Genomic DNA, 25202 nt, shown 5'->3' with positions numbered 1-25202 from the left:
TGGTCTCTTATCAACATCTTGTTACTGGAATAACCTTATTGTATTAAAAAACCTCATTGCATTAAATTAAATCCTTTTTAGATCCTTCATTGCTTGCCTTACACTACACTCTCATCTGAGCTCATGCACATGGCACACTTGTCTTCTGTTTGCTTTTTCTGTCTACAGATCTGTGACTTCTTTAAGAATTCATTATTCTAGGAAGCCTTGCCCAAATAACCTCATGTTACTGTTGTAATTATAACTGCATATCCTTTAGCAATTTTTAGTCAAAAATGTACTGTGTATAACTTAACTTTGAATTGTTCGTGTATCATTTCTTAACTGTCTCCTATGCTTCTTCAGGGTCAGGTCTGTATATTTTTTTCCATACAAGTCTTAGTGTTTTGTTCTGCGCACATTAAAAGATTGTTGACTAATTTGGAGTGCCAGTTGTTCCTATAGAATTGTTTTCTCTGACATTTACGAATGTAAGTTTGATCTGATGTTTTCCTGCAAGTGGAATGGCAACAGTGTTATAGTATATCTGTATCCACTTGTTATTGACTGAGTTTTTTCCCCCAAAGTTGTAAGGAACATCTATGCTGAATTAAAGTAATGCCTCTATTATGTCATTAGGACTAAGGCAGATGTGTACATTATGTGGAAATGGCAATAAAATACTTTTGGGCTAAGATCATAATAAAAAGACTGTGATTTAAACCATACTTGTCTTGGTCCAAGATGTAAAAATAATGGTTCTTTTCTATGTTTGGTCTGCTATAATAGAATATTCTAGAATGAGTAGATTATAAACAACACCAATTTATTTCTCACTTTTGGAGGTGGCAAGTTCAAGAACAAAAGTGCTGGCAGACTTAGTGGTGCCTGCTTCTTGGTTTATAGGTTTATCTTTTTGCCTATGTCCTCACACAGGGGAACTCTCTGAAGTCTCTTTATAAGAGTACTAATGCCATTCCTGAGGGCCTCTGACCTCAGGACTATTCACCTTCCAAAAGCCCTGCTTCCACTTACTACTACATTGAGGGGGTTAGGTTTCAACATAGAATTTTGAGGGGACACAAACATTCTGTTTCTCTCTGACAGTGCTTATTTGGGAGCTTACAATTGTACTTCTGTGGCGAGGGTCTTAAAATGTTCTGAGACTCTCTTGCATGTTGTAATGATAAACTTTATTTTATGTATAAAGATGTTCATTACATTATTTATAAGCAATAAGCAATAAGAAATTAGAAACAACTGTAGTATCTAAAAATGGGAATGATTAAGTTATGGTATATATGCTCAATGGAATATTGTATGACTCAATTTTTACATAGACATGGTTTATGAAAATGTAGAAGATGTTGGTGAATATTAATAGTGATTTTTCTTTGGGTGGTTTGCTCAATTGTGATTTTCAACTTTTTAAAATTATAGTTTTGGTATTTCCTAGATTTTTTACACTGCACATTTAAAAAATATTTTAACTTGAAATAATTTAAAACCCAAGAATCATTCAAAGAACTCCTCATACCCTTTATCACATTTGCTCGCTCTGTCTATCTATCTCTCTATTTGTTTTTCTAAGTCATTTGAGGCTAAGTTGCAGATGTCATGCTGGCCATTCCTAAGCACTTAAGCACACAGTCCTTAAGAAGAAGGACGTTCTCTTACAGAAGAACAGAACAGGTGTAGAACTCAGGAGATTTAACATTGATGCAGAACTGTTACCTATTGTGAAGTTCACATTCAGGTTTCTGTGTGTCCCAGTTTTGTCCTTTATAGCAATCCCCAGCTCAATCCAAGATCACACATTATATTTAATTATCAGGTCTAGTCCACTTACTCTTTTATAGTCAGAAAAAAATTTAATGTTTAAGAATTGTGATCTTAGAAATAACACAACATGTGGAAACAAAAGATTTACACAAGAGATCCGGAAAACAATAGCATTCAAATATTGAGGCCCTGGACAGATAGTGTGCAGTTGCTTGGAGTATTGTCCTGATACACCAGGGTTGTGGGTTCAGTCTCCAGTCAGGGCACATACAAGAAGTGACCAGTGAATGCATAAATAAGTAGAACAACAAATTCATGTTTTTGTCTCTCTCTCTCCACTCTCCCTTCCTCTCTCAAATCAATTAATATAAAATAAAATAAATGCTGAAATACATTATCTCTGGGTATTGTACTGTTTTCCTATTTTTTGTATTTTCAAAATTTCTTTGGTGAAATACGTGTTTTTTAATGAAAAAATCAAATTGAGATTGTCAATAAATCTTACTATCTAATAGCTGATAACAACATAGCAAAGATATAAAGGTATAATTGAAGAAAGAAGACAGTGAGTTCTTACATCAGAATCATTTATGGTAGGACATTACTTTCATTTTCAAACACTTCAAATGTAATCTTCATTATGTATCATTTCTAGGATCAAGCATTTGGAGAGCTAGAAAAGAATAGTGATAAATTTCTACTTGGAACATCATCTTCGGAGAACAGTCAGCCTGCTCATCTTCATGAACTGCTGTGTTCATTGCAGAAACAGCTGCTGGCTTTTTGCCATATCAATAACATTAGTGAGGTATGTAATTCTTTGCTTTTTATGGTGGTCTTTCTCAGGGACCTTGAAACTCAGCTATTTGGTGAAACCATGATATTTTTGTACCTTGATCTTTCAAGTAGTAATTTAGTAACTTTCTCCCCTCAGAACTCAAGCAGTGTGGCATTGCTTCATAAACATCTGCAGCTCTTATTGCCTCATGCCACAGATATTTATTCACGTTCTGCAAATTTGCTCAAAGAAAGTCCTTGGAATGGCAGCGTTGGAGGAAAATTAAGAGGTGTGTTTGGAACTAGATTTCAGATTTAATCAGTGGTTGTAAAGTAAATGTTCTTAACCTTTCCAAAACCCTATGAGGGCCTGAAACCTCGGAGTGGAATAAGAATGATCTTGAATCTCTTTCTTATTGAAAACCCCTTTGATCTTGGTTTGGGGGTGATGGTAATTCTCCTTAACTGATCTGGTTAACCTTAAAAGTTAATTGACATGACAGAGGCCTAATTTTAAGGCATTGGATAATATATGTGCAAAAAGATTAATTTTAAATGCCATTAACTGAGATTTTTATCTATTTCTTTACCTTTCTTCAGCATTTTCCAGTGTTTCTCTTTCTTTCTTGAAATGCCTTTCTTTCCTTGGGGCTCTGTATAATCATAATTCTGTTTTTACTCATATCTCTCTAATCACTGTTTTTCGTTGGTTTCTATAAACACCTCTTCCATGGACATGCCCTTTAATGTGTAGGCTCCTCTGAATTTTGTCCGCAACCCTCATTTCTCCCTGACTGATCTTATGATCACCATGTGCATGTTGACTCTCTTGTGTGCACCTAGCTGAGGGCTTCCTTTTCACACAAGCCTTTCTCTGGTTACCTGCTGGTATCTTTTCTTGGTTGTCCTAAAGGCAGAAAAATCAGTACTCTGTCTAAAACCAAATCATCTCAGAAGTTCTCCCAACTGAAAAAAACAAGTTCTCCCACTGAAAAATTCAGTAGTCTGTCTAAAACCAAATTATCTCAGAAGCTTTCCTACTAAGTGTCTGTTGGTGGTGCTCTGTGAAAGTGAGTAAATATTAATACCACACCAAGAAATTGGGAAACTAAAAGTGTTGCGTACTAGCCTCCATTTTGTCGTTGCACAGGCATTTAAAATTTCATCTGTTTAAAATGAGCTCATCCCTGAATGGCCCATCCTGTCCCAAAGTACAGTGAAATGTCTATTGAAACAAAATTGATTTAAAATTGATACAGATAATAAAAAGGCAGATGCTTTGAGGTGTTCTTGATTTTTAAAAAAGTAAATTTGGTTTTAAAAACAAGGCTTCCCTCATTAAAATGGAAGTACCATGAGGGCAGGAATTTTTAGTTCTTTGTTCATGGCTGTATCCTTTCACCTAGAATAGTGCTTGGTGTGTTGTTCAGGTATTTAGGAAATATTTCTGGAGTAAATCGTAAAAAGGTAAATTTGTGAATCAACTTCATAATGCATTTAAAGGAGGGAGCTATGATCTTTTGAATTTGTTGGCATGAGATATATGTATGCTTTCCCACTAAGTGTCTGTTGGTGGCGCTCTGTGAAAGTGAGTAAATATTAATACCATATGAGCTACCAGATACATGTTCAACAAAGAGTTATTGAATTAGTGTACTGTAGTTCTAGGTTAAATTCGTTTTTAAGTTTTGTAACAGTTGATCCATGTTGAATTTCTTACCCGTCATAGATGTGATATACGTCTCAGCGGCAGGCAGTATGCTCTGCCAGATCGTTAATTCCTTGTTACTACTCCCCGTGTCTGTGGCTCGGCCTTTATTGAGTTACCTCCTCGACTTGTTGCCACCTCTTGATTGCCTTAATAGACTCCTGCCAGCTGCCGCTCTGTTAGAAGACCAAGAGTTACAGTGGCCTCTTCACGGTAAGTAAAGATGATAAAAGAGCAAATAATGCTTTTGAGAAAAATGGTTCCCCTTGCATGCATCATGGGAATCATACCTGACACTTGGGTGTGTTATGTTATGTATCTGAGGAGATAAAGTTGTTATCTCCTCAGAAATTACAGTCTAAAGTGGGCACTTATATGGGAAAACTTAAGAAGTTGCTCATATATAACAGTGTCATATTAATATTACAATTAATAACTTTACAGAGGACATTTTTGGTAGCATAACTTATCTGAGTATGTTTTAAATTGGTAGCCTAGTAAAGGGAATATGTACAGAAAGTGTTATAATTTCTTCTCATTGTAAAATTACTTTGCTTTAATATCTTATTGTTAGTATAGGAGATAGCTTGAGAATCTTGAATACATGATGAAGACACAATTATTAATGATTTTGTCTTCAGGAGGGCCAGAACTGATTGATCCTGCTGGCCTGCCATTACCTCAGCCAGCTCAATCCTGGGTGTGGCTTGTGGATCTGGAAAGAACAGTTGCTCTCCTTATTGGGCGCTGTCTTGGTGGCATGCTTCAGGGCTCCCCTGTGTCTCCAGAGGAACAGGACACTGCATATTGGATGAAAACACCACTTTTTAGTGACGGCGTAGAAATGGACACCCCTCAGTTAGGTAATGTGCTTCTTTGCAACATTTAAAATACATGTTTGTGTTTGAACCTCTATTAGAAATTTCTCTTACTCTGGGTTTGCTGAATAGAATACTGAAAGGAAACAAAGCAGCATTAGGGAGGTACGAGAATGAGACTGTAACTTGGAGTCCTCAGAAAAACAGTTAAATCCTGCAGCATTGTGTTTCAGCATTGGGTAGTGGAAAGAGCCTCTGAACTAGGAAAATATAGTCCTGGTCCCATTCTGTGATTATTTTTTAAAAAATTTTAAAGATTCGTTTATTTTTTCCTTTTAAAGATTTTATTTATTTTTAGAGAGAGGGGAAGGGAAGGAGAAAGATAGGGAGAAAAACATCAACATGCAGTTGCCTTCTCATATGCCCCCTGGTGGGGACCTGGCCCACAACCCAGGCATATGCCCTGACTGGGAATTGAACCAGCGACCCTTTGGTTCGCAGGCCTGTGGTCATTTCACTGAACTACACCAGCCAGGTAGTTTTTAATTGTTTTTATCCTCACCCGAGGGCATTTTTTTCCACTGCTTTTAGAGGAAGGGAGAGGGGAAGGGGAGAGAGAAACATCCATGTAAGAGAGAAACATTGGTTGCCACCTGTATTTGGTGGTCAAATACAGGTGGCAAACCCACAACCTAGGTATGTGCCCTGATTGGGAATCGAACCCGCAACCTTTCAGTTACAGGATGATTCTTCAATCAACTGAGCCACACTGGTGAAGGCCCACTTTGTCATTATTTAGCACTCATTTTGGGCAAGTCACCTAACTCATAAAAATGGGGAAATGCTTAATTACTTGTGTTCTGGGGTTGTAGGGTTATGAAACTGCTTCCCAGAGTATAAAGCCTTGTAAGTTTACCCACTGTGATTTACCAGTGCTCAATTTTCAAACACCTCTCAGAGGTGAGTGGCATTCCTCGTCTTCTTGGCTGGTTCTATTTTCACGCTGGAGTTACCTTATGTGATTTTTCTTTTTTTCCTCCCTATTTATAATGTCTTTAAGGGATTCCTTTGTTCTGCCTCATTTCCCATTTGTCTACATTGCTATTAAGCTAGCTCTCTGACTGTCTGAACATGAGGATTTCTCCAGTTCCGAACAGATGATCTACCTGTTTTATCTAGGATGAATCCTTTAATCTCTCTGGGCCTCTAATTTTAATCCATAAAATAGTGAGTTAGATTTGGTAGCTCATATGGTTATATTAGATAAAAGAATTCATTATTATCTGATAAGAGAAAGAGACTCAGAGTGTCCCAGAAGGAGAGTCTAAGAGAAATCTCAATCTAAGAGGTATCAAGAGGGGAAACAAAGTAGAAACAAAAACAGAAATCACAGAAAGATTCTGCTTTTGGGTGGAGAGATGGAGAATGGAGTGAGGAGATTTTAAAGATTAAAAGATTAAAGATTAAAGTTAAAGATTTTCTTCCTCTTCCAAATAGGAATGTATATTCATTATTTCATTTTGAACCAGAAGTTGATTCTGACCATGGTTGGTGAATGATAGACTGGTATTTTATGATATATGTATCCAAAAAAAGTAGAATTATGGTTTTTCAAGAGATATTTAGGTTAACATCATAAAGATGGTAACTGCTATCAGTGTTTAATTCTGTGTTAGTCCCAGATGCCCTCCTAGGACAAAAGTACCAATTGTATCTCTGCCTTTCTCATATTTCTGTTATATTTACTTTATTCAATTAACTGGTCTTTAGTATTAATAAAATCACTTTTAGTTTTAATGTTGTTTTCCAGTTTTTAAATTGTACAATATATTAGGAAAGGGTATTTGTCCTTTGTAAAATTATAAATATCTGATTATTAAATTATATTATGGGTTAAATTGACTTTTGGCATTAGCCCAAGAACCTATCATTTAGAGAATGTTTTATTTGTATTTTAAATGGAAAATTACTTCTGAATACCAAATGTCCCACTGAAAGATAGGAACCACCTGAACAGTGTTCATGGTATCAGTGTTCTCTCTTGACTCAACTGATTATTTTCCCTTTGTCTACAAAAAAGAAGAAATTCATGTCCAGTCTCTTTTCCCAGTGGTCACATGTTCTCAAAGGAGTCCATTCTGTTTTGAACAAGAGTTCTTGGTTGTATAAGATGGCAGTGCACGTGTAGGCCCTGCCTGCTGCAGAGCCAGAATACCTCCCTGGGGGTTTGTCACTCATCCTCCTGGAGGAGATGGAAGGCATGATTCTATCTCCAGTTGAGAAACATTAAAGAGCTTTGTAGCATCTACTTAAAACTGGTTTGAAATGTATCATTTTGTATGCATTAAGTAAATGTGGTAAGATTTTGTGGCACCAAAATTTATGAGGTTAAAAATTAATAACAAATAATTTTGGTTTTAGATAAATGTATGAGTTGCCTGTTAGAAGTAGCCCTTTCAGGAAATGAAGAGCAGAAGCCTTTTGACTACAAATTGCGACCTGAAATTGCTGTCTACGTAGACTTGGCATTGGGTTGTTCAAAAGAGCCTGCACGAAGCCTTTGGATCAGCATGCAGGATTATGCTGTTAGTAAAGGTAAGATGAAGAGGATAAAGGGGATAAATACTGGGTTGGCCAAAAAGTCCGTCTGGTTTTTTCTGTATAAATAAAAGACACATTTTTCATTTTTACCAGTAACTTTGTTGATTTGTGTATTTTGAGTGTCAGCTGTCTTCTGCATGGTATAGGGTTGAGTGTTCTCAGTTAACATCTTGATTTGATCAGTGTCAACTTCAGCTGGTCTTCCTGACTGTGGAGCATCATCCAGTGAGAAATCTCCAGCATGAAACTTTGCAAACAACTTTTGACACATTTGATCAGTCGCAGCACCTTCTCCATATGCTATACAAATCTTTTTGTGTGTTTCAGTTGTATTTTTACCTGTCTTGAAATAATAAAGCATAATATGCCAAAAATAATGCATATTTTCTTTCATCTTTAATATAGTGGCTACACAAAAATTCACCAACTTTGATGTATTTTTATTTTTTTATTTTTTAAATATTTTACTAATTTTTAGAGAGAGGGGAAGGGAGGAAAAAAGAGAAGGAGAGAAACATCAATGTTTCTCATGTGCCCCATACTGGGAACACGGCTGGCAATCAAGGCATGTGCCCAGGTTGGGAATTGAACCTGCAACCCTTTGGTTATACCAGCCACATCAGCCAGGGCTGATGTTCTTTTGTTTGTTTGTTTTTGTTTTTTAATGCACAGTGTTATGACAGCTGTCACAATACAGTCTCACAAAATTGTTCAGGTGAAGTTAAAAAGACAACTAAGCCCTACTAAAGCCATCTTACAGAAAAAAACAAACAGAACTTTTTGGCCAACCCAATATTTAGAAAGCTCATAATACTAACTAATATATAGGGTCCAGCAGAAGTAGCACCTGCTTGAGTATGGTTGGTAGAGTAATAAGGTGGGTGAAATTATTCATAGTTTTAATTTGAACATTTCACCTAAAATGTCATATAGTGTGCTTGAGTGTGGTATTGTTATCAGAATTACATATTTATGATTTTATAATAAAAGATAGTAATAAAAAAGGGGCGTTATTTGTGCTGGACCCTATATATGTAATACTTGTAAATAGAAAATCGAGGGCTCACCCTACTACATTTTATAGAAAAGCATATTTTACAAATAACATTTAAATTTTTTTTCCTCTTTGTGGGAAGTACTTTTGAGTTTTTTTTTTTAATGTGCATGTATCCCATTTGAAGCAAACCCACTATGGAACAATTGGGATTTATATAAAAAATAAATCCAGAGGCAATCTTTTTACTGAAGGATTCCATGCAGTATAAATGGATTTAGTATAAAAGTCTGTTTAATGGACTTTTTCCTTTGCAAACCCTAGTGTCAGAACTGAAAATATGTGAGTGTAGATATCTCAGCTCTGGGCCTGGTTATCTTTCTCCTCTGTAAAATAGTCACCAACTTTGGAGTGCTGGGGAAGATATTAATTTGAAATAAGGTGTACTGTGAAGTACAGTAGTAAAGTGCTATGCATGTAGTGGTATTTCAGTTTGTAATATTTAATTAATTTTATGTACAAGTTTTCAAAGGGTATGCCTGATTTCTTTTTAGCTTCCCTTTTAACAGAGACCTGGATTGTTCAGAATCACATATCCCTACTTGTCTTTTTCCATGTTACATACATTTTTATTCTATCTTTAGTTTCCCCCTATTTCTTTGGGTTTCTTTTCTTCCATGATAAAGCCGTTAAAAGTAAATACATTTTCACCTTTTATTGTATAATAAAAGTGAAATGAGATACATATTATTCAGTCCTTTAAACCACCAGTGAGATGATACCTTTGGAAGTTTTAATCTCATCCAGTTTATCATTCATTTTTTTATTTGTTCTGTAATGTTGATTCCCACTGGAGGTATAAGAAAAATATTGTAATGGAGACAAAAGAAGTTTACTTTCAAAGTTGTATTTTCTGACATTGTCATGTGTACACATTTGCTTGGAATGTGCAGTTGGGTTTTCTTTAGTATCATCACCTGTTCCATTGCAGTGAGAACTTTTTAAAAAATATATGTAAACATAAGATGAATAAAAACTTAATAATACGGCTCCATTTGCTGAATTGTTTTGACACTGTGTCCTAGACTTTATGCTTGAATAGTGAAAACAATTCTGTAGTGCTTGGTATGAAATGACCAAAACTTTAATGAAGGTCTTTAAAAACAACTCATTACTTTAAAAATTGCCTGGAGATGTATGTATCCACTTATTTGTATCCTCTTCAGTTCCTTCTTCCAGTATCTTACAATTTGCCTAGTACAGGTCTTTTACATCTTTGGTTAAACTTGTTCCTACTTTTTTAGATGAAATTATAAATGAGATTGTTTTCTTAATTTCCCTTACTGATAGGTTATTATTGGTGTATAAAAATGCAATTGATTTTTTGGTATTTATTTTGTTTCCTGCTACTTTACTGAATTCATTTATCAGTTCTAGTAGTTTTTTGGTGGAATCGTTAGGGTTCTCTATATCCACTATCATGTCATCAGGAAATAGTGACAGTTTTACTCCTTCCTTTACAATTTGGATGCCTTTTATTTCTTCTTTTTTGTCTGATTGCTATGGCTAGGACTTCAGTACTGTTTTGAATAAGAATGGTGAAAGGGGACATGCTTGTCTTGTTCCTGATCTTAAGAGACATCCTTTTAGTTTTTGCCCATTGAATATGATATTGGGTTTGTCATATATGGCCCTTACCACATTGAGATTTGTTCCCTTTATCCTACTTTGCTGAGAGTTTTTATCATAAATCGTGCTGAATTTGATCAAATGTTTTTTCTACCTCTATTTTTAAAAGATTTTATTTATTTATTCTTAGAGGGGAAGGGAGGGAGAAAGAGAGGGAGAGAAACATCACTGTGTGATTGCGTCTCATGCACCCCCCACTAGAGACCTGGCCTGCAACCCAGGCATGTGCTTTGGCTGGGAATCTAACTGGCAATCTCACTTTGGTTTCAGGCTGGCACTCAATCCACTGAGCCACACCAGCCAAGACATTTTTTTTCTCCTACATCTACTGATGTGGTATCATGTGGGTTTTTTTACCCTTTGTTTTGTTTATGTGGTATCACATTTATTGATTTGTTTATGTGGTATCACATTTATTGATTTGCTGATATTTTACCACCTTGTATCCCTAGATAAAAATCTCACTTAATCATGGTGTATGATCTTTTTAATGTATTGCTTGCCCTGTTTGCTAATACTTTGTTGAGAATTTTAGTATATGTGTTCACCAGTGACATTGGTCTATAGTTTTCTTTATTTATAGTATCTTTATGTGGTTTTGGAATTAGGATAATGCTGGCCTTGTAAAATGACCGTGGAAGTCTTCCCTCCTCTAGGATTTTTTGAAATAGTTTGAGAAGGATAGGTGTTTTTTCTTTGAATGTTTGGTAAAATTCACCTGTGACACTATCTGGTTTAGGAGTTTTGTTTTTTGGGAATTTTTGGTCACTGCTTCAATTTCCTTAGTAGTTGTCTCTTCAGATTTTCTGAGTCTTTCTGATTCAGTTTTGGAAGATTGTATGTTTCTAGAAAATTTATTCATTTTGTTCAGATTGCCTAATTTGTTGACTTATAGTTGTTCATAATACTTTCTCACAATCCTTTGTATTTATGTGGTGTCAGTTGTTACTTCTCTTTCACTAGTAATTTTCTTTACTTGGGTTCTCTTTCTTTTTTCTTGATGAATCTGGTAAAAGGTTTGTCGATCTTGTTTATCTTTTTAAAGAACCAGCTCTTGGTTTCATTGATTGCTTATGTATATGTATGGGTGTGTATATGTGTGTGTATATGTGTATATATATATATTTAAAGGTTTTATTCATTTATATTTAGAGAGGGGAAGGGAGGGAGAAAGAGAAGGAGAGAAACGTCATTGTGTGGTTGCCTCTGGCACACCTACTACTGAGGACCTTGCCCAGAACACAGGCATGTGTCCTAGAATGGAATCAAACTGGCAGCCCTTTGATTCACAGGCTGGCGCTCAATCCACTGGGCCACACCAGCCAGGGGTGGTCACTTATATTTTTTTAAGTAAGTCTTTACTTTTTTTAAGTCTTCTCCCAGGGATATTTTTACTGATTTTACTGTAGAAAGAGAGGAAAAGTGGGTTGTGGGGGTAGCGGGAGAGAGAGAAACATTGATATGAGAGAGAAACATCAATCATTTGCCTCCCACATGTGCCCTGACTGGTGATCAAACTCACAACCTTTTGGTGTGCAGGACAGAGTTCTAACCCACTGAGCCATCCAGCCAGAGCTTGTATTTTTTTTAGACTCAATTTCATTTATTTCTGCTATGACCTTTATTATTTCTTTTCTTCTACTCACTTTAGGCTTTTTTGTTGTTCTTTTTCTAGTTCCTTTAAATGTTAGATTGTTTCTTTGAAATTTTTCTTGTTTCTTGAAGTAGACCGCAGTGCTTTGAATTTCCCTTTTAGGACTGCTGTTGCTGTGTCCCATAGATTTTCAGTTTTCCCGTTTTCATTTGTTTCAAGGTATCTTCTGATTTCTTCCTTGATCTCATTGTTAACTCACTTGCTGTTTGGTTACATGCTATTTAGCCTCCATGCCTTTGTGTATTTTCCTTTTTTTTTTCCTTGTGATCCGTATCTAGTTTCATACCATTATAGTCAGAGAAAATACTTGGTATGATGTTAGTCTTCTTAAATTTGAGACTTGTGTTGCGTCTTAACATGTTCCAGGTGTAGTTGAAAAGTCTGTATATTCTCATGGTTTGAGGTGAAATGCTTGGAAGGTATCAATTAAATTAATCTGATCACTGTGTCATTTAAGGCTGTCATTTTCATGTTGATTTTCTCTCTGGATGATCTATCCATTTGATGTCAGTGGGTTGTTAAAATCCTCCACTATGACTCTGTTATTGTCCATCTTTCCCTTCTATGTCCATCAAGATTTGCTTTCTATATTAGGTGTTCCTTTGTTGGGTACATAAATATTTACAAGGATTATATCCCCTTATTGGATCACCTCCTTTATCATTATGTAGTATCCTTCTTTGTCTCATACTAGAGTCCTTATTTTTCATTACTTTTAGTTTGTATCTTTCTGAGGTGGGTCTCTTGTAAACAGTATTATATATATATGGGTCTTGTTTTCTTATCTATTCAGCTATTCTCTGTTTTTTATTTTATTGATTTTTAGAGAGAGAAACATTAATTTGTTATTTCATTTATTTATGCACCTAATTGGTTGCTTCTTGTATTTGTCCTGACTTAGGACTGAACCAGCAACCTTGGCATACTGGGACAATATTCCCACCAACTGAGCTACCTAGTCAGGGCTCTACTCTGTGTCTCTTGATTAGATCTTTCAAGCCATTCACATTTAAAGTGGCATTATATCCAAAGAAACCTGAAACACTGAAAGAATATATACACTCCTGTGTTCATATCACATTGTTTACAATAGCCAAGATTTGGAAGCGTCCCAAGTGCCCACCAGTAGATGAGCGGGTAAAAGATACTGTGGTACATTTACACAATGGAATACTACTCAGTCATAAGTAAGAAGGAAACCTTATTCTTTGCAACATTATGAACAGATCTGGAGAGCATTATGCTAAGTGAAATAAGCCAGAGAAAGACAGATACCATATGATTTCACTCATGTGGAATCTAGTGAACACAATGCACAAACAAGCAAAATAGAGGCAGGTTCATAGGTAGAGAGCAGGCTGACAGCTCTTGGCAGTGACAGTGGGGTGGAGTGGGTAGGGGGGTGGAGCAGAAAGGGAAAAAAAGGAAAAACTCATGGATACAAACCACAGTGTGGTGGTTGGAGGTGGGGAGGAGTGTGGGGGGAGGTGGGAGGGGGTGGGGGGAGATAAATGGTGATGGACGGGACGTGACTTGGGTGGTGAAAACAGTACAGTGTACAGATGATGTGTTGAAGTGTGCACCTGATACTTGTATTGTAATATTGTTAACCAGTATCACTCTAATAGATTCAATAGAAAGGAAAATAAATAAAAATTAAAAATTGCATAGGAGGATAATTCTTGTACATTTGAAACACAGCAAAGGGTGTTACTTTAGTTTGTTTTTAAATTGAGTTATTGGCTTGGTTGAAGGGGGGTCATGTATGATTTGAAGTCATCACAGTTCTCAGGATAGCAAGCAGTCAGGCCCTGAACAGATAATCTTTCAGAAACCTAATGTGGAAAAATTTTGTATGTTATATAAACTATCATTTTAAGATTCTCTGTGGGCTTTAAGAATTTCTTAAAATCTGGCATGTTTATATTGTCAGTTTTTCACCTGTAAAATAGGTAAATCTGAACTTAATTTTTTACCTAAGCATACAGAAATGACTGAAAAATCAAGATTACATTTTATCTCTTGGGAGAGCAATTTTAAGCAGGGATTAGAACAAATAAAGGTAACTTGGGACTTAATATTTGCCAAGGGTATCTTGTTTTGTTTTGCTTTTAAGTGGTACAGTAAATTTGTCAAATTAATAGTTTGTCTAGCAGACATTCTGGGAGTGGAATAGATAGGAAGCATCCCACCAGCATTTGGAATTTACTGACTGTATTGCATATTTATAGTGTAGTGCTGCTATGCTAACATGGAGTTAAAGAAAGCACCTGACTGGTTTCATCATTTAATGCTGTGATTTGGATTGTCAATTGCATGTGCTCATTTCTGTTCAAATGTTTTTTTTTTCTTACCCACTTCAGTGTACATGTATTACCAATACCTATTTTCATGGCTTCAAATACCAGATATATAAACACTTGATTAGTTTACTCAGTATCTCCACTAGGATATCTAATAGAAAATATTCAAAACTGGACTCCCAATTCTAGCTTCCTATACCCCCAAAGTGTTCTTTCTGTGGTTTTCCTGTCTCAGTAAATGCCAACCACATTTTGAATACGTTTGTAGTCAACCTTGACTGCCCACATATTCTCACATCTGGCAAATTCTTGCAACTCTACCCTCAAAATACATATGGAATCTGGCCACTTCTCATTACCTTCGTGGCTCCTACTTTTATCTGAGCCACCATGATTTCTCACTTGAATTACTGCAATAATTACTTCTACTGTTGCTATTTCTATAGGAAGTTCTCCACTCAGCAGTCAGAATGAGTCTTGTAAAACAAATCAGATCATGTCATCTTTCTGTTCAAAGACTTCTAGTGGTGGTTGCCCTTTCCCTCAAAGTAAAACCTGGAGGACTTGCAGTGGCCTGCAAGGCCCTACGTGATCTAGCCATAGCCAGCTTTTTGATGTCTCCTACAACTCTTGTCCAAGTACAGTTTGTTCCAGCCACACTGGCCTCCATGAATCCACCTCAGGGCCTCTACCCTAGTTTTTTTGGAGAGGACATTGTCTCTATATGGCTTTTTCCTATACTTCACCTAGATCTGTGTTCAACTGTAGCTTTATCAGAGAACTTCCCAAATCAGTCTATAAAATATCAAGCCCAGCCCTAGCTGGTGTGGCTCGGTTTGAGGGAGCATTGTCCCAGGGACTAAAGGGTCACAGGTTCCATTCCCAGTCAGGACACATACCCAGGTTGCAGGTTTGACACCCAGTTGGGGCATGCATGAGAGAGGCTAATAGGTGTTTCTCTCTCACACTGATGTTTCTCTCTCTCTCTCTTTCACTCTCCCTTCCTCTCTCTAAAAATGCAATGAAAAACTAGCAACCCTACATGGTACAATATTCTCTGTTCTTATCCTGCTCTATTTTTCTCTATAGCACTTATCTGTCATATTAATATTTATTTATTGTCTCCCTGGCTCTCCTCAATTAGAATATAAGCTCTGTGAGATCAGGGACTCAATTTTGTTCACTAGCACACAGAACAGTATGTAGGATCTAGTAATGTATTTGTTAAATAACTGTGAAGAAAAATCACATTCGGTTGTTGGATTACTTTAAGGCTGTTAAAATGACCTCTGAACTGTTTTCTGCACCCTTTTAAATGTCAATTCATCACCTTTATTTTCAGATTGGGACAGTGCAACTTTAAGCAATGAATCACTCTTGGACACTGTGTCTAGATTTGTTCTCGCAGCTCTTCTGAAACACACAAATTTACTTAGTCAAGCATGTGGAGAAAGCCGGCAAGTAACTTAAAACTATCCTTAGATATATATTTGTTCTCATGATGCTAGAAATTAGGTAACTTTTTTATTTTGGTTCTTTGTTTAGATATCAACCTGGCAAAAGCTTATCAGAAGTGTACCGTTGTGTGTACAAAGTTCGAAGTCGTTTACTTGCTTGCAAGAGCCTTGAACTCATTCAGACCAGGTCATCATCACGAGACAGATGGGTAAAGTTGGAAATCAGTTAATTTCTATGTTTTTTTTTTGCAAACTGTGAGAGATAGCTCCATATTGGTTTATGTCAAGTAAGAAATGTACCTTGCCTTTTGCACATGTACAGTAAAATGTGGAACAGTTCTTTTTCTAGTGAAAAAAATTGGACAAGCAAAAGTTTTGGGGTTTATTTACCTCTACATTAATCAAGTGTGATGTGGCTGCTAAGAAAGTTTATTCATAGGCCGTATAAATGATAATAACAAAATGAATTATCTAAATCTTATGAAATATGACTCCTTTATTTTATGCTGGTCAGACCACATTTGAATTATCCTATTTAATAATTTATGATGGATATCAATAAACTACCTTGGATTGGTGAAAAGTCCAAAAATCATCTTATATAAGAACTAGAGAAATGGGGAGTAACAGGATAGCTGCCTTAAAAGTACTTAAAGAGCTTCTGTGTTTGAGAGGAAATAAATCTGTTCCTTGCTGTTCCAGAGAGCACAGGTAGGACCAAAGGGTAACAACTGAATGGAGAATCATTGTTAGCTGAACATAAGGGGAAAAGCCTCCTAGTATTAAGAGTTTTTTACCACTGGGGGTAAAGAATAAAAGCTCTTATTAATGATGTTCCAGAAGTACCATATTTTGCCATGTATAATGCATACTTTTTTGCCCAAATTTTTAAGGGGAAAATAAAGATGCTCATTATACATGGGTCATACATGAAATCACTTGTATCTGTTTTTGTGTTTTGTAATTATTTGTTACATAAAATTTCTTATACCATAATTTGTTCAAAGCTAAATGCTAAAATTCCTTTGTAATGAAAAAAAAACAAGTATCTATAAAGAAATTAAAAAATTGAATTAAAAAATAAAATGAAGATTTTTTTTTCCCTGAAAGTTTGGACCAAAAATGTAGGCGCGCATTATACACAGCAGAATACAGTAATTCATGCACCAAAAATGAGATGATTTCTAAAGTGCTTGGTAATCCTGATAACATGATCCTGTACTTAGAAGTGTAAGCCTATATAATACAGCACCTTCAGAAATGCTTACTTTGAAACTTTATACAGTAGGTGCTTTGCACTCTATTATTCAGATTTTAGATTTTAAAAATCAAATTCTGTCTCTACATTTCTATTATATTATTCTTTAGCATGCCCTTATTTGATATTTGTGGATTTGACTATTTGTTAGTGACCTTGAAATTCTATGAAATATGTGAATTTGGCATTTTGTTGAGGCTCATATTTGAAATTCACATATATGGGGATAATACTTTATGTATTGTGTGAGACTGACTGTTCAGTGTCCCCATCTCAGTGAAATTCTTGTTATTTACTGTCCATGAATTACAAAATAACTTTTTTATGTATTTGAAGATATCATTAAAATTTTTTACTTCTGCTTTATACTGAGATTTATGGGGGGAATGATATAGTACTATTAGGATATTTGTTACTCTCTCAGCATCTGTTGTAAGGACTTTTTCCTCTAAATGACTGCCCGATAGTATAACCATGGAAAATAAAACTAACATTGTTCTTACTAAATTTCTAATTTTTGTCTTTTTTCAGGGGTAAACAAAATAAAGAAAAAAACTAACATCAATACTGTTTGTATAATTGAAATTTGCTAAGAGTAGAATTTAAATGTTCTCACCAAAAAGTAAAAAAAAATACTGTTTTAAATTAGAATTATTAAACATTTATAGAGAGTAATAGTATACAGAACTTAAGGGAGATGAGTAGAATAAAAATTCATATTCTTTAAGTACCTTTTATTCTTGGTGTCATAACTCATTTTAAGTTGTACCTCTGTAGCTTACAGCTGGGTAGGAATTTGAATACCAATTTATAACAAGACATTATAATAAAAATACCGAGGAAGAAAGTATATAGGTGTCTCTGTATGTATTTTGTGTACAAACATTCTTAATTTTTTCAGTTTTTCCAGTATGTCTTTTTTTGTAGTAATGTTCGTATGTTATTATTGATATTAGTGGTATTTTTCATGATAAAAAGGCCAAGGTCTTAACAAAGTTTTTCAAATTTTTGCAAATTATGTTTAATGTGGCTCTGGTCATTTCTTTAAGATCTCAGAAAACCAGGACTCTGCAGATATTGATCCTCAGGAGCATTCATTTACCCGGACCATTGACGAAGAAGCTGAAATGGAGGAACAGGCTGAGCGAGACCGGGAGGAGGGGCACCCAGAGCCAGAGGATGAGGAGGAGGAACGTGAACATGAAGTGATGACAGCTGGCAGTGAGTATACACCTTACTTTACAGATATACACCGTGCTGTTGTTTCTGGTGGGGGAACTGAGTGGAGGAGAAAGAGAAAGACAAAATGTCTTTACAATTTTTCTAGAAGAATCTGATATTCTACTGGTGATCTGGATTTACATTAGTTAACATTTTAGCTCTGTGCTAGTTCCATTCTGAAGTTGTTGAATTTCATGTTTGGGGCTAAAAAGCTCTGGAAGCAGGCTTTTGGAACCCATATTGGTTCCACTGAATCTCATGCATGAAATGATGCCCATGAATTATTGGATAAGGTTCTTCCAAGTATGTCCTCTCAGGGGTTCCAAGTTATCCATTGTGTGGCCAACCTCTGTGTGGTGAGGAAGAGAGCCCCCTTTCCATGACTACTAGGAGAGCCCAATTACTTGTATATGTTGATCTTCTAAAATTATAAATTTCACACATTGACTATACCACTATTGTCAGAAGGGAGCAAGAATAGAATAGCCAATAGAATACTATTGGCTGGGTAAATAACACTTTTCATACTTTTATATTCTGAGGCTACAGATAGTTTTTAAAGGTAATTATTTTTATACTTAAAGAGAAATATTAAAGCTTTTTAACCATTTGCTGTTATCTTTTGAGTGATTTGGCTATTTCAAGTTAAAGTGTATATTCACTTTGTGGTCTAAACGTGGTCAGCTATGTGTTTAATATTGGTATTGTCTGTATATATCAATCATTTGGATACTTTATTAGCAGTTTGTGTTCTGGATACTTCTAAAAAGATCTTGAAGTGGCTCAAAACAAGACCAAAATCTGCTGAAACAAGAGGGACAGATAAGATCTAAATGGAGATGGGAAGGGACAATAACTATTGAAAAACCTGGGCTGAGGAAACTTTTTGCACTTGAACTTAAAACTTAGCTTAGGGATTCCTGAAAGCAAAGTTCCAAAGGGTAAAAAAAACAGTAGCAAAGTATAACCCTCAATTCTAGTAACAGAAAGCATCATAATCATCTGTAGCTTCCGTTTTTGAACCCCTAATATATGCTGGGCCCTGGGTCAAATGCTTCACATAGATTAACTCATAATCCTTGGAAAAGTTTTATAAGATGAGTTCTAGTATTGTCCTGTACTTAAGATGGTTAAACTGAGGTTTAAGGAACAAAACTGTATGCCTAGTGCCACAATTAGTAGCAGCTGGAATTAGAACCAGGTCTGCACAAAATCCCAGTGACCATTCTCTTAATTACTTTAACTTATTTCTAGCTCTGGACTCTGCATTTGTCGCTTTGATTTTTATTGAAATAGGGACTTTCAACAGCATAATGAAAATATTGCCATAATCTATAAAATACAGATTTCTTTTTAGAGTTTAAATTTCCATGTTAACACAAGAATCTAGTGTTTTACCAACTCTTTGCCTTGATTCCCCATTGAAAATACTCTCTTTACTTCAGATTTGAGCAAAATATTTCTTTCCTATTGTGAAGTATCTACCACTGCGTCAGAACCTTGGTACACCCACTTACACCCACTGACTTTTTACACTGATAAATTGGGAAGAGCTGGCTGCAGATAGGATATTCTCGGTGATGCCATTTGACTCTGGAGGCAGTTTGGCTACATACAGACACACACATATTTAAGAGAAAATACATATATATTGAAGTATTACCTGAGGATGATGTATTTATTGATTTTTAAGAGGGAGAGGAAGGGGGTCAAGAGGAGGCGGGGGGGAGAGAGAGAGAGAGAGAGAGAGAAACATCTATGGGTTGCCTCACATACCAACCCCTACCAGGGATTGAACTCGCAACCTTGGTATGTGCCCTGACTACAGATCAAAACCACAGACTTTGGTGTGTGGGATGATGCTTCAACCAACTGAGCTTCCTGAGCAGGGCTTTGGCCATACGTTTTAACCATATTCTGTTTCAGCAAAGACTTTTAGTGGTTGTACTTAATGTGTTCAAGATACAACTAGTGTAGTGATAGTATTATATGGAATTTGGAAGGGGAAGGAGACCTTTTCATTATGAGTAGTACAACTTAAATTTTGTCTGTCTTTTGTAACCTGGCATTTTTCATACCAACATCATGAACATAGATTCTTATTTTTATCTAACTCAGTGCTTCTCAAACTCTTGTAGACTTTAGAATTGTCTGGAAGGCATATTAAAACACAGATTGCTGGTCCCATTCCCAGAGGTTCTGATTCAGAAGGTCTGGGTTGAGCCTGATAATTTCCGTTTCTAACAAGCTCCCAAATGATGTTGATGCTGCTGGTCTGAGACCACACTTTGAAAACCACTGATTTAACTTATCAATAAGAGTAGAAATAGAATCATCCACTCTAAATTCTATAAAGGCACGAGTATTTCCTATTGTAATTTTCATGAAAAGTTTGATATTTTATGTGTATTTTTTATGTAATTTTAACTTAGTACTATACTGCATTTAATGTCTAAAAATAATTTTTCCATCTTTCAGTAAGGTTTTGGTCCAAATGTTTTGACTATTTTTATTGTTATTTTCTTTGCTCTTCTCTCCCCATGTGTTAAGACCTTGTTTTTGTGTTGCATGTTACAGAAATCTTTCAGTGTTTCCTCTCAGCTCGTGAAGTAGCTCGTAGCCGAGATCGAGATAGAATGAACAGTGGGGCAGGGTCTGGGGCTCGAGCTGATGATCCACCTCCTCAATCTCAGCAAGAGCGAAGGGTCAGCACAGACCTTCCTGAGGGTCAGGATGTGTACACAGCTGCCTGCAACTCCGTGATCCATCGGTGTGCCCTCTTAATATTAGGAGTAAGTCCTGTGATTGATGAGCTTCAGAAGCGGAGGGAAGAAGGACAGTTGCAGCAACCTTCAACAAGTGCCTCTGAAGGGAGTGGACTTATGACCAGGTGGGACTGACTAGACTCTTAACACATTACTCTTCTCCTTTTGTTACATTATGCATTGAAATGGTTTATTCTCATAGTTAAAGTATTCTTCTGAAATTAGCACAGAGGTGAAGGAGGAAATGCAAATTGACTAGGATGAATTAAAAGTAACGTAAAGAGTAAAACTGCTTCAGCATGAAATATAAATTTCTGATTAAATAAGGAGACATAATTTTTCATACATGAAAACAACTGTAGTTGTGACACATAGAAAGTTATTTGCATGTCTCTGTAATTTAGCGGCATACCAGTTATTTTGATGTAATTGAGAAGGGCTTTGTGCTTTGACAAGAATCAGGATTTCCCATTGACAGGCATAATTACTACTCACTGTGTGTGTGTATTATCTCTATGATGCTAGTTCCATTAAATTTTATGCTCACAAACAGTCCCAAACTGAAAAACTTTTTTTTGTGCATGTGAGACAGGAGTGAAAGTCTTACTGCAGAGAGCCGGCTAGTCCATGCAAGCCCAAATTATAGACTGATCAAGTCGAGGAGTGAATCTGATTTGTCTCAGCCTGAATCAGATGAAGAGGGTTACACACTGGTAGGTATTCCTAGATTCAGTAAAGAATTTTTGTTTTCAAGGTATAGATACATAAGGCTTTAATTAGGGTAAGTAATATATGTTTGTTTTAGAATATAAAGATGTTTTAAAAAGAACTTCTAAGATTAGAAATGAGACAATTATATTACATAAATATTTTTCACTTATCTGTTAGTGACTCTCAGATTTTTGTCTTTAGCTCTAACTTCTTTCTAAACTGCAAATTGGTATATCTGAGTCCTTGATGGATATTCCATCTGAATATGTCAGGTTACCCCAGTCTTATCCTATCCAAAAATGAACTCATCTTTCTTTCAATCTTCCTCTCTCATACTCCCTATGTTAGTAGGTTGGGTTCATACAAGGGCTACATAAACAAAAGATGTTTAAAGGATGCTTTTAAGCATAAAAGATTCTTCCTTTAGGGAAAGTTGAACAGTGTCTTCAAACGAGTTTCATTGTCTCATGATGTTTTTGTTTGTTCTTCCTTCTTTTATTTTTTATTAGTATCTTTGTGCTCTCAGTTTGTGTTCCTGGTATTGCAGTCTACTGAGATTCTTCTCCGTCTGTTTTTTCCCAGTCTGATCAGTCTCATTATCTAGTCTTCCAACCCAGTGATAATTTTTAACACAGATCATGTCCTTCTCTACTCAGAAGCTCCATGATTTTCCTTTTCCTCAGAGTAGAACCCTAAGCCCTCACAGTGGCTTATAAGACCACACATCTTGGTCACACCACCTCTCCAATCTCCTCTTCCCGCTGCTCTCTTTGGTGACTCTCCTGCTACACTGACCTCTTGGCTTTTCTGTAAACATACCACACAACTTCCCCTTAGGGCCTTTACTTGGCTGTTTCTTCTGACTGGAATACTGTTGTCTACATGACTAACTTCCTCCCTTCAAATATTCATTTTGATATTACTTTTTTGTTGAGGCCTACCCTGACCACTCTATTTAAAATTGCAGTTTCCCCTCCCTTCCACATACTCATTCACTCCTTCTATGTCTTGCCTTGCTCTGCTTTTGTAACCCCCATAGCACCTAACATAATTTACTTATTATATTTATATCAGTTTTTGTTAGCCTACAGTAGAATATAAGCTCTTTGATAACAGGAGCTTTTACCATTTTATTCACTGTTGTAGCCCAAGCACCTATGGTGCCTGGTACACAGTAGGTAGACACTGTATATTTTTTGAATGAATGAATGAATGAATGATGGTCTAATCTGTTTTGGTAAAATTTCTGTGCCCATTCCTTCTTTTTAACTTTTTAATGCAGGCCCTTGTTACCTTTGCCTGAACTGGTAGTTTTCAAACTCATCTTCCTGCTTTTTCCAGTCTCTCTCTTTAGAGACTACTCCTAAAGCTAGATTTCTTAAAGATAGAGACAACAAGAACAACAGAACACCTGCTTATCATGCTCCCTTCCTATTTAAAACCCCAGTGATTGCCCTGCCTACCCAGAAGTCCAAGGTTCTGGGAGATGTTGGCTGCCTTCTTTTAGAGCCAGTTTTCTCCTGGCTCCCAAAATCTGTATTTTCGCTGTAGTTGTCCCCCTGCCAGACCCCAAACATATCTCTTAAGCCTGGGCTCAAGCTTTGTTTGCTTTAAATGTCTTTTTCTTGGATTTTGTTGATTAAGTTATCTCTCTCTTTTAAGGACTGACTAAAATGTCCATTGTTCTAAAAAGCTTTCCCAAGACTACTGTACTAACATTGACTTTCACTGTCATTTCCATAGCAGTTTGTTAGTAGCGCTAATTTGTTACACATCAGACTTACTTATGTATTATTGGTATTCCTTTCCAATAGACTTCTTAGAAGGCCTTGGGTTTTTTAATAATGTCCTTGATATTTTCTACAATACGTAAAACATAATTGATAATTCATTTCAACTAAAGTAAAAAGATGAGGATAGATGTAGTTAAAGTGGCATACTTTTTAGAAACAATGAAACTGATTGAGTCACAATAGGCTTAAGACCCACTGTTTATTTTGACACAGGGTAAGATACTTAAACCCTTCAGAGTCCCAGCTTCTTTATCTTTTGTTGATTGATTTATTTTTAGAGAGAGAGACATCAGTTTGTTGTTCCAGTTATTTATGCATTCATTGGTTGCTTCTTGTATATACCCTGATTGGGGATGCAACCTGCAACCTTGGCAAATCGGGGTATCGGGATGATGCTCTAACCAACTGAGCTACCCGGCCAAGGCCCTAGCTGCTTTATCTTTGAAGTGGGCACTGATACTACTTTTTATACTTGCTTTAACTGCGCTGTGAAGAATAAGTTTGGTAATATAATTTCAAACATTTTGAAAATTATGTTTTCAAAACATAATGGGATAGATAGATCAGTAGAGGTGGGTTGAGTCCAGATTTAATTTCCAAGGTTCATTTAGTTTCTGCAGAATTTTTAAAAGATTAATAAACACATTTTTAAAAACAATTGACTCTTGATTATCTTTCCTTTTGGAATATCTAGAAGGATAGTGCCATAAAAGGTAGAAAAGTCAAGAACTAGACAGAGTGTATTCCGTTACGCATGAAGGAAACCCTGGATTGGGTACTCGGCCTCAGAGGGCTTGCTTGGTACACATAAAGAGGAACAAGCAGCAGGGACAGTTGGGGTTTTTCAGCTGAAATATATCATCCTTCTCTCTGAGGTTGTTTAGTACTGTTACTATCCTCAGCATCTAGTAGTCCTTCATTTACTTGGACTGTTAGTGAATGAAGTGATTTTTTAAAAGAAACTGATATTTGCCCTGGCTGGTGTAGCTCAGTGGATTGAGCAGGGGCCTGTGAAGCAAAAGGTCACCGGTTTAATTCCCAGTCAGGGCACATGCCTGGGTTGCAGGCCAGGTCTCCAGTAGGGGACACACGAGAAGCAACCACACATTGATGTTTCTCTTCCACTCTTTCTCCTTCCCGTCCCCTCTCTCTAAAAATAAATAAAATATGTTTTTAAAAAGTAACTGATAATTAAACAGTTTAATACTAAATCTTTGTTCTTTCATACAGAGTATTATGTGATACATTATCTACTTCTCTGTCATAGTAAACAGAGAAGAAACCTACTCAGTTAAATCTAAGTTTAACTCCTACCCCCTTCACTTCACAAAGAATTTGATTTGGTGTACAAAAATAAATACTTCAAAAAAGGATAAGTTAAGTGAGTGAATTGGGGCTGAAAGAAGGCAAAGAGGAAAGATTTGCATACATCTGCATATCCTGTGATGTTTTATGCTAGAGATGGGCCACCAAACAGGAAAAGCATAGTGAGTTAGTTACATGATTCGTGGTATCTAAAAGATTAGGAAAGAAAACAGTTTTCAAGGGAAACAGGTATTTGCAGTTCAGAGGTCAGATAAATTTTCTCCACGAGCTCTTATAGCAAAGGTACTGTGTGATAAAAATGTTTCATTGCATGACACAGTGATGCCTTCAGCAGCTCTTGTGATAGCTATTTTGTATTTTGTCCCA

General features: G+C 36.1%; 1 protein-coding gene across 9 annotated transcripts in view; it reads left to right on the top strand.

The window, feature by feature from the left end:
• Nucleotides 1–25202, top strand: part of HERC1 (HECT and RLD domain containing E3 ubiquitin protein ligase family member 1) — a 187733-nt gene that overhangs the window by 74817 nt on the left and 87714 nt on the right. For 7 of the 9 annotated variants that reach the window (XM_037054083.1, XM_037054085.1, XM_037054084.1 and 4 more), the window contains 10 exons: nucleotides 2417–2569; nucleotides 2696–2828; nucleotides 4268–4459; nucleotides 4888–5109; nucleotides 7486–7659; nucleotides 15648–15762; nucleotides 15851–15971; nucleotides 18070–18241; nucleotides 20792–21131; nucleotides 21599–21719. In XM_037054083.1, the coding sequence (XP_036909978.1) occupies nucleotides 2417–2569; nucleotides 2696–2828; nucleotides 4268–4459; nucleotides 4888–5109; nucleotides 7486–7659; nucleotides 15648–15762; nucleotides 15851–15971; nucleotides 18070–18241; nucleotides 20792–21131; nucleotides 21599–21719 (1743 nt within the window). The remainder of the gene's footprint in view (nucleotides 1–2416; nucleotides 2570–2695; nucleotides 2829–4267; nucleotides 4460–4887; nucleotides 5110–7485; nucleotides 7660–15647; nucleotides 15763–15850; nucleotides 15972–18069; nucleotides 18242–20791; nucleotides 21132–21598; nucleotides 21720–25202) is intronic. The other 2 variants (XM_037054088.1, XM_037054086.1) reach the window with 1 other exon arrangement.

Source organism: Sturnira hondurensis, unplaced genomic scaffold, assembly GCF_014824575.4.
Source record: "Sturnira hondurensis isolate 20B ecotype Veracruz unplaced genomic scaffold, ASM1482457v3 Scaffold0008196, whole genome shotgun sequence".
NCBI classification, from domain to species: Eukaryota; Metazoa; Chordata; class Mammalia; order Chiroptera; family Phyllostomidae; genus Sturnira; species Sturnira hondurensis.
Note: the sequence above shows the minus strand (reverse complement) of the source record. Positions and strands in the feature narration are given on the sequence as shown.